This window comes from Acomys minous (assembly GCF_964271855.1).
Source record: "Acomys minous genome assembly, chromosome: 12".
Taxonomy (NCBI): domain Eukaryota; kingdom Metazoa; phylum Chordata; class Mammalia; order Rodentia; family Muridae; genus Acomys; species Acomys minous.
In genome coordinates, this window is record NC_140493.1 from 62,056,062 (window position 1) to 62,070,371 (window position 14,310).

The 14,310-nt window shown below is 43.5% G+C and overlaps 1 protein-coding gene across 1 annotated transcript in view; it reads left to right on the forward strand.

Annotated features, from left to right (window-relative positions):
- Window positions 1-221: 221 nt before the first annotated feature.
- Window positions 222-14,310, forward strand: part of STK3 (serine/threonine kinase 3) — a 248,862-nt gene continuing 234,773 nt past the window's right edge. Inside the window, exon 1 of the mRNA XM_084749308.1 lies at window positions 222-487. Within this exon, the coding sequence (XP_084605434.1) occupies window positions 462-487 (26 nt within the window). The 5' untranslated portion in view covers window positions 222-461. The remainder of the gene's footprint in view (window positions 488-14,310) is intronic.

Genomic DNA, 14,310 nt, shown 5'->3' on the forward strand with positions numbered 1-14,310 from the left:
AATCCCAAGTGGGCTAGCACACTTTCACCAAGCAGAGCAGCTATTGGGCCGGCGAGGTGTTTCTCTCTGATAGCACCGCCCTTCTGAGCAGAGAGCAGCGCACTCCTCCAGGCTGCTGCTCTCCGCCGGGACTGCCAGCGCCTGGCCCCGCCCACCCCTCCGGGCCGCGCCAGGCCCCGCCCACCCTTCCCGGCCGCGCTCCGCCCCGCCCACCCTCCCTCCGCTGCGCCGGGCTCTTCCCAGCGGCTCGCAGCTGCGGGCCACGGCCGAGGGGCGGGGCGGCCGGGAGGAACCTCGTTCTGCAGCGGGAGGGAGATCCGCCGCGGAGTTACGGGAAAGTTGGTCCGAGTTCCCGGGAGTTTCCCGGTGCGGTGCCCCGCGTTCGGCCGGCTGCTCCCAGGCTCCTCTCCTCCCTGCGGCCTTCACGGTCCACTCGGCCCCTCTCTCTGCCACCGGCCGCCATGGAGCAGCCGCCGGCGCCCAAGAGGTAACGACGGCGGGAGCGGGATGAGGACGGAAGCCGCGGCGCGGGGCGGGGGCGGCTAGGCCTGGCCTGCTGCGACCCTGTCCCCCGCCTGCCGGGCGCGGAGCGGAGCCTGGCCGGGGCGCCCGCCTGCCGGCCGCGTCCTCCCGCGAGGCCAGGGGCCCCGAGGGGACGCCGAGTCTCCGTGCCGACGGCGTGCGGGGCCTGGCGCGCCGCAAGTTGAGTGGCCAGCGCTGGGCTCCCTGCCTATCGTGGGCTAGGAGGGTTTGAGTGGCATATTCACGAAACCTGGCGACATGGACATCAATGCACGCCTCTCTCTCTCTCTCTCTCTCTCTCTCTCTCTCTCTCTCTCTCTCCACTTATTTACAGTTTAAAGAATTAAGTATATTAATAGTCACGCAGAATGTAAAACATTATGGATATGCGGCAGTGACAGGTGTCACCCCCTCCCCCAAGTTCTAAAGAATTTATGGATACAGGACAGAAGGAATGCTAAGTTAGAACCCCTCCCCCGTGTAGCATGTAAAAATAGCTGTACTTTGGTATGCTATGTATTGTTGATGTTTAATCTTGGACATATTGGGTGCATATGTATACAATATGTTTGAGCTAATAATTTCAATGACCTTAGGATTGATGAAATTTCATAGTGTGCACCCTCTCTGCCCCAATAATGAATAAACGAATTATTTGACGCTGGGTAAAACGTTTAACCTCACCCTTTCATTTTTAATTTACAAAACTCTCTCCAAGAGAGTGCTGTAGTGGAGATGAAAGACGTAATGCGTTTTGATAGCTAGAGCTCTTTCGCTATGAAGTGTTTTCCTCATGAGGTGGAATAATTAAAAAGGTAGGCACTTGGCGGATTGTGTGATTAGCGATGTGAGCCTTACTCCTGGAAACCATCTGTTCAGGTACCAAAAGAGAGCTTGTGGACCGCGTCCGAGAAGGGACAGGCTATGTGTCTGATCACAGAGAGCAAGTCAGTTGATAGACTATAGCATGTTATTCGTGTGCATGGTCTAGTATTCACTGGATGCTTCCCTTCCCCTCAACAGTGGAAGAAAACCTGAAACTTTGCTTTTTCTGCCTTGGAAGAGCAGCAGTAAGGGACCTTGACTTAGGCCAACTCAAACGACTGAGTTGAAATAAAAGATGTTTATTGATTGGCTGTACTATAAATGACTAGTTTTATCATAGCTAAATACCCAAGACTATCAGAAGTTGTGGGTGATAATTCCATGGCTTATACTTTACAAAGCACGGGTTGTATATAAAACAGACTTATTTTTAACTTTGAATTTCTTTAGAGACTAATTTAATCTGGAAATACAGTTCTTTTTGTTCTACTCTTTTTTCTCCCTTCTGTGTCACAAAGCTGGGCTCTGGATTCCAGGGTCTAAGAGCTGCTTCTGCCTTTGACTTAGACATATTTGGGACTAGGATACAGTTCCTGCTGGGGAAGGCATTTTAAAAATTATATTTTGTTTATTTAGTATCTCACCTCGTGTCTCTCTCTCTCTCTCTCTCTCTCTCTCTCTCTCTCTCTCTCTCTGTGTGTGTGTGTGTGTGTGTGTGTGTGTGTAAGCCCATGGCGTGGTTGTGTGGAAGTCAGGACAGCTTGCAGGAGCTGTTTCTCTCCTTTCACCACCTGAGTCCTGGGGCTTAAACTTAGGTGATCTGGCTTGGTGGCGGGTGCCTTTACCTGCTGAATAATCTTGGTGCATTTCTAAAAAGCAAAAGATATGGGATGGTAGTCTTTTATATCTTGATATCTCAGTGTTTTTTTCGTAGCATTTTCAAATTCATAATATTTATCCTTGCAGCAACTCTGGAGTAGGTTGGATGACAGAAAGGTCTTACTTTATAGATGAAGATACTATGAGTTTGCCAAATAGAAGCCTGTGAGTTGCTGACAGTGAATTTCTGTGTTGCTCTTTTGATCTTTGCTGTCGAGTGATAAAGCATAGCTGCCATTTTTGACACTGTATTGTTTTCCAGGAAACTTACACACTGTGACTTAATGTTGCGGCTTTTTTTTTTTCCTGATAGACTCAGTAGGTGGTTTGCACCGCTCATCTGCATGGTCTGCCCCGCTCATTTGCATGGTCTGCCCTGGACTGCAACATTGTTATGTGTTGTGATTGATACATTCTTTCCTTTAGGCAGTCATTTTGAGAAACAGTAATCCCCGCCCTACCACATCCTATGCTAGTTCTAAGTTTAAATGTCCTCATCTGTAAAGTGTATCGTGGGAGTTAAACCTGCTCATGACGAGCACTGTTCATGGCATGTTTAGTACAGTGTTGTTGCCAGCTTATGTTTTCCTCGTACACGGACACAGGAAGAGTGCCAGAATCCTCAGTCTGGAGGGCTGCACAGGTGTATTCCTTTATTATATAGAGAGGTGCCCTTCATAACCTACAGTGTAGTCCTGGACTTCCTACAACCTTCTGGATCCTTCTGCTCACTGTTTCTTAATCTCAGGAAGAATGCCATGTATGTTTTCTGCCAGGAGTAGCAGTGCCTTAACACTCAGATGCATTTGCGTGGTGGATCTGTGATGCTCTTGTCCAAGCCCATACGGTTAGCTGCTGCTCTATAGTTTACATTTCCTTCCTTCCTTCTTTCCTTTCTTTCTTTCCTTCCTTCCTTCCTTCTTTCCTTCCTTTTCATGTGGGGCTCATCCTTCATTATTTCGTCTGGTTTGCCATTAGGTCCTACTATGTTTTCCATGAACAAGTTTGTGGATTTAGTTTTGTTTTGCTTTGTTTTTTTCCTCTCTGCTTTTCACATGTAGGATGTCTACTGTATTTCAGAGTGCCATATAACACAGGAATTGCAGCAGTGCCTCCTAAATAGGGACTTTTCAAAAACTGTTTAACAGTGGAAGCGTTTTAGCAGCTAAAGGGCTGTGTTTGGGATAGCGGCAGGGCGTGGGGCCTGGCTTCTACACCCTTGCCTTTGCTGTCTTGCAGAACCAGCACTAGAACACGGTTTGCTTTAGTTTGTCCTGAGTGTAGCTTCCGGTTTATTCTGCTACCACATCATTGCAATTATGCCTCCCGGCATCCAGGGTTCTGTCACTTCGCCTCAGTGTGGTCTCCTCAGCGTGGTCTCCTCAGCGTGGTCTCCTCAGCGTGGTCTCCTCAGCGTGGTCTCTCCCCCTCCTTGTGTCACTACTTGACCAGGTGCACCTGCTCATAAAGTGCGCCTTTCTTCAGGCTGTAGGGCATGCGCACTCTCAGTTTGGCTTTGGTCTGTGCTGGTCCTTTGGAAAAGTTGTGTCAGCTGGCTATGGTGGGGCATGCCTGCCATTGTAGTATGCAGGCTGAGAGGGGACGATCACTCTAGATTTGGGGCAAGCCTAGGCTACATACATTATAGTCCAGGCTATAGAGTAAGACAGTGTTTCAAAAATAAAAAATAAAATAGAAAAGGAGAAAGAGAAGTTAGTTGTTACTATTAGCATCATCATTTCTCTGTACTCCGTTTTATTCTTTCTTCAAACCCTGCTTCATAAAGTTTCTTCTCTGGGTACTGCTGTCCACCCCGAGATATTTTTCAGGATTCCTAATATGATACTCAACTTGTTTATGTGCTATATTCTTTTTGCTCGTTTTAAAAAAATTACAAAACCCTAGGTATCCAAAACGTAATGAGAATTAATTTAATAAATCCTTATGTATCAGCACCCAGCTTAAGAAATGAAATATTCTGAAAACATTTGAAGCCCTCTGTGTGTATCTCTTCTGGGTTGCATCTCTTTTCCTACTCCCAGAGAGAGCATAGTCACCATTCTGAAATGGGTATTTGACCTTTATAAATCCATGCCTTTTAAAAACATATGAACATGTTATTGACTTTGTATTTCTCTTCTTTTGCCATCATTTTTTCTCTGGTCGTTAGGGCGTCTAGTGTGCAGCCAGGTTTTAGAATCACAATTCTGATTTCTAGGCAGTCTTGTGTGACGCCTCTTACCATAAACGCATGGACTTAGTGTTCTTACCCAGGCTTGCATAAAGCATAGGCAGCATGTGTAGCCGCCCAGTCATTTGTTCCAGGCACCACAGTGGTTTCTAGATGTCCAGTTTTTGTTTTGTTTAGTTGTTTTATTTTTCCAAACAGTTTTATCATACTAGACTTTAGAAATGTGTGAGCTCTGGTTGTTGGAAGTATATGTAGTTTTGTCTAATTTTCACTAAAGTGGGGATGGATATCATTGTCAGAGAGGCATGATTTACCAAATGGGTTTTGCTCTTCAACCATCTTTAAGATTGGCAGTTATGTAAAATTTGAAATCAATTGACTAGGGTGTAGAAGAAAAAAGCTGGTGTGGAACAGTGAGGACAGTGGGAAGGTAAGTGTGTAAGCTGTTGAAGTTTATTTTCAAGATAGGTAATTTCTCTAAGCTGTATTTAGTTAAGCTGTAGATATTAAAGAAATGATATGAATGGGTAACTTAGAAAAAATAAGGCTAAAGAGTGAAGTAAAGTAATGGGGGGGGGTTTCAGAGAATATTTGCATAATTGAAAAATGAAAATAATCATGTCAGATATTTCTGTTCATGGCTGAAGTTGCAGATGGTTGTATGGAACCAAAAGCAAAGGTAAGGAGGGATGGGCAGGAGGTGTCCATGTTCCCTTGACATGAACGAGCCTGTGACGTCTGTGTGTCTGAGCCTAGGAGTGTAAATTCATGGCGAAGTCTGAGCACTCAGGAGTGGAATGGGAGGTACAAAGGCACGGAGCAGAGGTTGACAGTAAGACTGTCGAGATGGTGTCAAGTGTTGCAGGGAGAGTTGGGGAGAACAGACTTTCCCTAGTCATAATGTATAGGTCTCATGTCCTGTTGGATAGATTCACAAGTGACACGCCAGAGTTGTCTTTGATGAACGTTCTAAACTCTTTTAAAAAAATATTTTATTAATTTATTCATATTACATCTCAGTTGTTATCCCATCCCTTGTATCCTCCCATTCCTCCCTCCCTCCCATTTTCCCCTTACTCCCCTCCCCTATGACTGTGACTGAGGGGTCCTCCTCCCCCTGTATATGCTCATAGGGTATCCAGTCTCTTCTTGGTAGCCTGCTATCCTTCCTCTGAGTGCTGCCAAAAAAGTAAGCTGACAGCTGACTTAGGGAGGACTTCGGGCGACTTTCCGACTTAACTTGATTTTAGTCTATTTAGTCTATTCAGTTCTAATTTTGTGGCGCTGTGGAATTGGACCCAGCGCTTCCTATGTGCGGGCACACACTAGCTGTATTCTTAGACCAGAAGTGCCCATTCTAGAATCAGACAAGTGAATAAAACAGGCCTTTCCTTTCAGAGAGCATTGTGACAGTGGAGTACGGAGCACCTCCAGGGGAGCAGACTTCAGGTGCATCTTAAGACAGCGCAGAGATGGATGAATTTACCCAGGGTTCTCTAGGGACGAGGCACAGGATTTACAAGCACTAATGCAAAGCAAGAAATAAAATATGAATGGAAATATAATGAACCAAGCTACATTGAAATTAGATTTACTGAAGTAATGTGTGTGTGTGTGTGTGTGTGTGTGTGTGTGTGTGTGTGTGTTATATACACGTGTGTGTACTTGCACCCTGTGGGAGCCCGTTCTCTCCTCTACCATGTAGGTCCTGAGAATTGAGCCCAGGTTGCCAGGCTTGGTGGCAGGCGCCTTACCTGCTGAGCCCTCTTTCTGGCTTTTTTTTTTAAAGTAATCTAAATGCTCATTCCAGAAAGCTTTAATAAATTGTTCATGTGTTGTAAAGCAACGGAACAATAGGTTCTCCTAAGGCTTTCGGAAGCATCCGTGGTGTTATCAATCACTTCCCTGTCCCCTTCCTCCCCCTTACCCTCCTTTCTGTCGCCACTGTTAAGTTCCTCACCCTGGTTTCCTCTTTCCCTCCCCTCAAAGCGCCTGTGTCTGTGTCGCACTCTTCCATCCCAGAGCTCCTTCCCTCGTCGCTTGCCTGCTGGCTTCTATGGTTACGGCAACCCAAGTATTTGAAGCTAAAATCCAAAAACATATGTAATATTTTTCTGTTCTACCTATTTATCTGAAGATATTTTGATTGCATTTTATTTTACAGCTGAATAGAATTCCATTGTGTAAATGTACTACAGTTTTATTATTTATCAATTGAATCTTCTTCTTCCTCCTCTTCCTCTTCCTTCTCTTCCTCCTCCTCCTCTTCCTCTTCTTCTTCTTCCTCCTCCCTCCCCCATCTCTCTCTCTCTCTCTCTCTCTCACACACACACACACACACACACACACACACACACACACACACACACACGCAGTTTAGTGGAGTTACCCACATGGAGGGTAATGTCTCCCACAGTGCCGGGCAGGGGGAAGTTATGCTTTTGAGTTGTTGGTGAGGGAGCTCCAAGAGATCCCCCGAACAATAGAGACATTGCTATTGCTCTTGCTTCCTTGTCAGACCCAATTGCTGAAGATACCACACCCTTTCTTCTCATGACTTGGAGAAATCAAGCTGGTATTGGCCTAGAAGCCTCCTCCTCAAGGGCCGGCTCTCATAGTGATAGGAGGTACTCTGTAGGCTGTCATGACACAAGAGTTATCAGCAGTCCTAGGTAGCTATAAAGCCTGAGAACCATGACAGTATCTGGTTGGACAAGACCAACAATGCAGTGGTGGCACTTACATCTTGGAGTGACCAACAACTGCCTAATTGGACTTTGGACCTGCTCAGTAGGAGAGAAAGCATGCCTAGTACTGCAAACCTAGCTAAGAACCCGGAGAGGCCATACACCCTAGCAGAGAAACTATCACTACCATTTTTCTAAGTTAACATAATTTCCAACCTCTTTGTAAATACTTATAGATAAGTGCCGTTCTTACCCTTCACCAGAAAAGCTACGTTTTTGCAGCAGGTAGATGGAGGCTTTACAGAGATTCAGACCTGGATAGGTGATTATGGAGTACTCAGCCTGAAGTGGGACACAGATAACACAACTCCTGCAGCCAAGGCTGGGAGATGTCTTGGGAGAGGGGCTGGAGAGAGCCATGTGACAGGAGCGCTGCTGAGAGTGTGTCCTCTGGACGTGATGGCGGGGTACTGCCTCATGAACGTCAGCAGTATGAGTGCTAGTGTAAGCCTCACATGGGTCCATAGCCGCTGACATGCCAGCGTGGCTGGGAAGGGCTGTCAGGCCCCACGCCTAGACGGAAAGCTGTAGATGTCAAGAGCCGTTTAGGGAGGGCTTCTTTGGGAACAAACGCTGCATAAGGTGGCTGGACCTTAAGTGATTAGCCCTAAGCACATATTGACAAGGCTAATTGGATTCATTAGGTTATTTGTGTGCTTTGTTTAATAATGTGCATGTATATATATAAACATATAATATATATTATTAAATTATAAAGGAAGAGGTCATGGATTTGAGAGATAATTGGAGGTTGGGGGAGAGAGGCATATATTATGTAAGTACAGTATACTTATGTATGAAATTCTTGAATTAAAATTAAAAAGTTTAAGTTGAATACCTCTTGTTTAGATTGAATGGAAAAAAGTGAATAGTTAGAATCTGAAGAATAAAAAAAAAACTTAGTTTGAAAGAATTCTTTGGAAAAAAAAGTCTTTGTTTAACTAGAGATGTTGTCACATAGCTGACCATACATTAGTGACTTTCAAAATTCATTTTTAAAGCATAAATACTCTGTATATATGTATATGTATATATACATAAATATGTATGTATATGGATTTATATGCACGTGCCTATATCTTAAACAGAAGTTTTATGAAATCTGTGTTTTCTGTTTACTTTCTGGTTTGTTTCATGACGAAAAAGATGGTCTTAGACTGAATAATTTTCACGATTTACTAGTGAGTTATGATTTGTGGTTTGAGAAAACAACATTGGTGTATAGTTTAGTGATGGTCAGGGACTGACGTCACCACCATCTCATCCTACTTGATAGAGGTGATGACATTGCCAAAGGAGGCCAGGCTGCTGTTATGCAATGACTTATAGGCACTGTGGAAACATTCTTTTAAGATGTTACAAACGGAAAAGGTGATGGAAATTGAGGATACTAATATTTAAAAATTACTGTTTTGGGAATAATTCTGTGTGCCCAGTTAAAGTATGGGAAACGTGAAATGATGGCCTGTGATGTTTGACAGCATATGAAGGAAGCTGTGACGGCTGAAGGCTCATTTGTCTTAGACAGTGACCTCAGTCTGTGACTGTCATCTGTGGAGACTCTTCGTTTTCCTTCTTAAAGAGAAAGTATGCTCTCTGCTAGGTCTTTTTTTTTTTTTTTGGTTCCAAGCTTCCAGTTCTTTGTTGTGATTTTTAGTTGTCTCATGTGTATTAGGATTATTCTAATTTCAAAAAGCCCATAGTTCTTAGGATAAAGATTCCAAATTTAAAATGTTTTCTTATAATAACATTATAGTTTCAAGTTAAATGAATGAAAGTAGCAAATCTGGAAACAGGCATGTCTGAAGTTATGTTTATTATGTGCTCTGAATATTAAAGTTCAGATTACTTTGAGTTTTGAAAGTATATCAAAGAGTATATCTTAGGAAATAAGAGAGGAAAATGAGGGTTGCCAGAATGATAACTGATAATTAATTGACATAGTTAGCATTGCATTGGGTTCTGAATCAGTCTATGGATTTGTGTGACATCTCTGAAAAAGAAGTGAACTGAATACAATTTTCAGTAATCAGAATGTTGATACACACTTGTAATTGGGGAAAATTTTAAGTGTTCGTGTTCCAAGGATGGAAAATTTTTGTATTTAAAATATAGAATATTCTTCTATGTCCAGGCTGCCTTTCAGCTTTTGGATTTTTGGTTTTCTGAGTCATTGAGTCATTGAACCTAGCACACTATAATTAGAAAGGAATGCAAGTTGAACTTGTTAAACTTCCTTGACTAATTATATATTTGAGGAAGGCATAAATAAGATAACGGGCACAATTTCCTGAATTCTGTCTCTCTTGAGCCACATAATATGCTGGTTGTTCCTTCTCCTGTTTCTTGTAAAAACTAGTTTTCTTAGTGATCACTGCTCATGGTTCTCAGACCTCGAGTCATTCATATGCTTATTTATTCATACATTAAGTAATTATTTATTGATTGCTTTCCAGATACCAGCTGCTAAGTATATTGGCAAACGAAGCAGACAGGGAGTTTGCCCTCACATAACACACACTCTGGTTGGTGCTTGAGCTCCAGGAGCTGGAAGTAGCTCAGAAAAGTGGAGGGAGTGGGTGGGGCTCCTGAGAGGGTGACGTTTAGACTCCTATGTGACACTGAGAAATTCATGGAGGGTGGTGGTGGTGGTGAGGAGACCGTTCAGCCAGAGGGAGAGCTGTGAGAATGCCTGAGGGAGGAATTGAAATAAGGGCCTGTGGCTGGGTTGTAGGTGGGAGGAGGTGGTTGGAGATGAGGGATGGCAGCGACGGAAGGGATGTGGGTTTAAGATGGAATGTTGTAGGCTGTCGTTAAAGAGTCTAAAGAAGGGCTTTAAGCAACTTACATATATATATATATATATATACATGCATATAAATATATACATATATGTATATATACATATTATATATACATATTACACACACACACACACACACGCACACACACACACACACACACACACACACGCACATACACACACACATTTTTTATTCCCGAGACAGGGTTTCTATGTGTAGCTTTGGCTGTCCTGGACTCACTTTGCATACCAGGCTGGCCTCAAAGTCACAGAGATTCTCCTGCCTCTGCCACCCTGAGTGCTGGGACTAAAGGAGTGTGCTGCAGTGCCCAGCTGTAATTTATTTTTTAAAGAGGCCATTATGTTTGCTTTGGGTAGATCATGAAGGGTTTATAATAAAAACAGAGGGCTGGAGAGCTGCCCCAGCAGTTAAAAACACTGCTCTTGCAGAGGGTTTGGTTCCTAGTACCCACGTGAGAGCTCAAAACTGTCTGAAACTCTAGTTCTAGGAGATTTTACTTCCTCTTCTGGCCTCTGTGGGCACCAGGCATGCACACAGTGTATATACATATGTGCAGGCAAAACACTCAAAATATAAACTATGAATAAACTACACAGAGAAGCAGGAGGCTATGAAAGTAATTCCCACAGCTGATACCATCAGTGAAGAGAAGTGGGTAGATTGACATTATATTTAGGTTTACAAGTCAAGTACTCACTGACACCCTACTTGGAGTGAATGAAGATTTCTTGTGTTTGAGCAACTTGGAATCTGGGTTGGGAGTGGGAGGAATTAGGAAAGAAACGGATTTGGCTGTTATCTCGGTCTTGGAATTCCATACTGACAGAAAAGGATTCTTACTGGGCTGAAGTGGGAAATTAGGTGATTCCCTTTGAAGAGGAAGTGAGTAAGGAGGGAAAGACAAGCACTAGCTTTGCTTTTTAAAAAAATTCTTGTTTTAATCAGATTGAAGACTAGATGGATAAAACACACATATTACTTGGTGAACTATTCTAAGACAGACATGTTTGTAGTAACCAGGCTGAAACACTGTCCACCAAGTCACCATTACCTTGGCAGTCACAGTAATGGCCTGTAGTTAGGATAGGAGCTGCCGTGGCTCAACTTTTGGTGCTCCGCCCGTTCCTTCTCCAGCTGAGGCACTCAGGTTGTCCAAGCTGTAGGTCTCTCAATCTGTGTTTTCCTTATTGCTTACTCAGGGTTCGGTCCAATCAACTTCTTTCTCTTTTCTTTTCTTTTTGGTTTTTCAAGATGGTTTCTCTGTGTAGTCTTGGAGCTAGCTCTGCCTCCAGAGTGCTGGGATTAAGGCTTCCAATCACCTTCTTTGTGTTGACTAGTTGCAGCGAATGGGCCTCTGGCTCCAGAGATGGATCAGGCTCGAGTTGGATCCTTTAGGCATTGTTACAGGTGGGTTTGGCAAGGCCTTAGGAGTTCCTTAATGTTTGTGTCCCAGTGTGTGGGGGAGGGGCCAGCATCTGCTAATGGTTAGTGTTTATTTCTTTTAATTTATTTGGTGCTGCAGAATGGTGAAACTCTGTGTGGATCATTCTGATTTCATTTGTTGGTCGGATTGTGTTCATAAAGCACGTCCTCTCACTTTCTGTTTGGTTCCCTGGGTTCATTAATAAAAGGACACAGGACAAGTGTTTGCTTCTTGTCTGTGGCTCACCAGTGTTTACAGCAGTGAGTCAGTTCTCCTCCTCCACCTGTCACAGGGACAAATGCTTCCTTTGATTAAAGTGCCATACTGTCCTTAAGCTCAAATTGTCTGGTCTTTTCAGTCATTTTAGGAGGGAAGATAGCCCTGAGGATATTTGGCTATTTTCTTGTCAGCTGTGACGAAACACTTAGGGCTCATTTAGTATACTTCCTCTCCCAGACTTGGAGTTAACCATTTCTCCAGGAAGCTCTGGTTTCTTTTGATGAGACACAGTCTATTAAAATCCTAATCCTGGCACTAATTGTGGGTAGAACGCATTGATTCTTTCAAACTCTGGCACATTCTGTCAAACTATCTGTCTGGCACTATCAATTTTGAGCTTGTGGTGGTTTGAATAGGAATGGCCCCGTAGGCTTGGTCATTAGGGAGCCATTAGGGAGTGGCGTTATTAGGAGGTGTAGCCTTGTTGGAAGAAGGTGTCACTGGCTTTGGGGTTTCAAAAGCTCAAGTAAGGCCCAGGCGCTCTGTCTTCCTGCTGCCTGTGGATCCTCAGGTAGAGCTCTCAGCTCCTTCTCCAACACCATGTCTGCCTGCGTGCTGCTGTGCTTCCTGCCATGATGACAGTAGACTAAGCCTCTGAACTGTAGCCAGCCCCCTTGTTGCCCTGGTCATGGTGTCTCTTCCCAGTGACAGAGCACTCATGACGGCAGAGCTCTTGCTGTGGGAGAGCGTCTGTCTTACATGTGTTTCCTAAGTTTAAGTCAGAGACTGGGTATGCGTGGACTCAAATGGTACAGCAGAGACTGTGGACTTCATTTCTTGTTCTCTCTGTTTGCTCTGATCTGAAAGCCCAGTTTCTCATTTTTGTTGCTGCTAAGTCATGACTTGTAAGTGAAAAGGATCTAGAAACACAAAGGACTCCAAACCAACACTGCTGTTGGTAAGGTCAGAGTTCAACCTTACGTTTTTGAAGAGAATTTTAGCTTGTCTTGTCTTCTGTACATAAAAGTGTATCTGTATTTCCAACAGCCTGTGAAATTTGCATTAGAGGGAGTGAAAAGATTCTATTGCTTTGAACAAATTTTGTAGCTCATATGGTTTCCAATAAATTATTTAAAAAAGACTGTAAGAATGTTATCCTGGTGGAATATGGAGAAGTGACCCTGGGCACTATTGCCATGCAGTTGGGTGGTACTGGGGGCGTCAGGCAGAGCAATGTCTGTTTGTACAGGCTGCTGAAAACAGCCCTTGCCCGCACAGCCTCTGCACCTGCTCATGAACGCTGGTGCACAGCCCTGAGTCAGATACAGAGCACTGGATGATGCAGAGGCTTTGCTGTTGTCTGAGTGTTATATTCTGTTAGAGGGATGATGGCATTGCTCCACTTAGGGATGCTCGAGGTGTAGGAATTGGTCTAGGTTGGAGTGCAAGGGGCGTCTGTGCTGATTCTGTTCTTTCCTCCATATGGCAGGTCCAGGGCTAGATTGTGGTGTTTCACATGGAAGTTCCCCTCCCTTTTAGTGAGTTATGATCTCGGTAGCCCAGGCTGGCCTTGAACTTGCTGTGTAGTGAGGATGCATCACCACACTCACCTGGGTTTTACTTTTGGGGACATGGATATGTTCAGGCATTTTCAAGTCTGTTGTTTTATGTATGTTTTCTGGATTTGCATATTTTGAAAAATTAGTTATTAAGACAGTGGCTGTGGTAAATGCTTTAGGGACCAGGCTCATCTAACTCATGTGTTTCTTACAAGAAGTTAAAAGGAATAATGTCAATTTCCAGTTGATGGGAGGTAGAAAAAAACATTCTCAGGAAAAAAGGGAGGAAAGGATAGAGAAGACTCTTGTCTTTTCCCTTTTAGCTCCTTGCCAGGAAAGTATAATTTCATGAAACTTTTGGGCGAAGAGCCTGATCTGAGAGGAAATAGAACTGAAAACAACACCTTTATTTAATTAAAATTTTCTTTTATTGTACCCATTTTCTTAGATGGTTTAGGCACATTCTAGTGACAATAATTAGCTTATTCCCCGTACATATTCTAAAGGTAAATGTACTATGAGACCATCAGATTGCATTTCTTTTATTATGGAGGAGTGACACAACTGAGGCTCTTCCCAGTGTCAGGGTCAGTAACTCTGACAGCTCTTCTGCAGGGTCCAGGTGTCCTTCTGTCTTAACACACTGTGAAGTGGCAGTGATCATACACCTTTCTGAGGGCTACAGGGCAGTTAAATAAAGTGTAAGCTGGAGTGTGTGTGTCTGAAGATAATTTCCATACGGCTTAGCAAATGTGCTTCTGCTTCTGGCAGCATCTTTAGGGATATTAATATTAATAACTCAGAGGAATTCTAAGGACAGCGTTTACTTGGGTACATAGAAGTCTAGAGCTAAACATTTACTGAACATTTATAAATTGTTTAACTTTTGAAAAGCAAAAATGAGCAGAGGAAGATGACCCCTGAGTTTTACTAGTTTGAAGAAAAATGTACTTTCTGTAGTTGACATAGAAAAGATGTTTGATGTTAAAGATTCAGAGTCATTTTTATTATTGTGCAAAGCCTAGAGAGTGTTTATTATTGAGGTCTAACTTTGAGAAAGTTTTGTTTTTAAAAGCAATGGTAGAGATCAAACCCAGGTTCTCAAAAAAATAAAAATGCT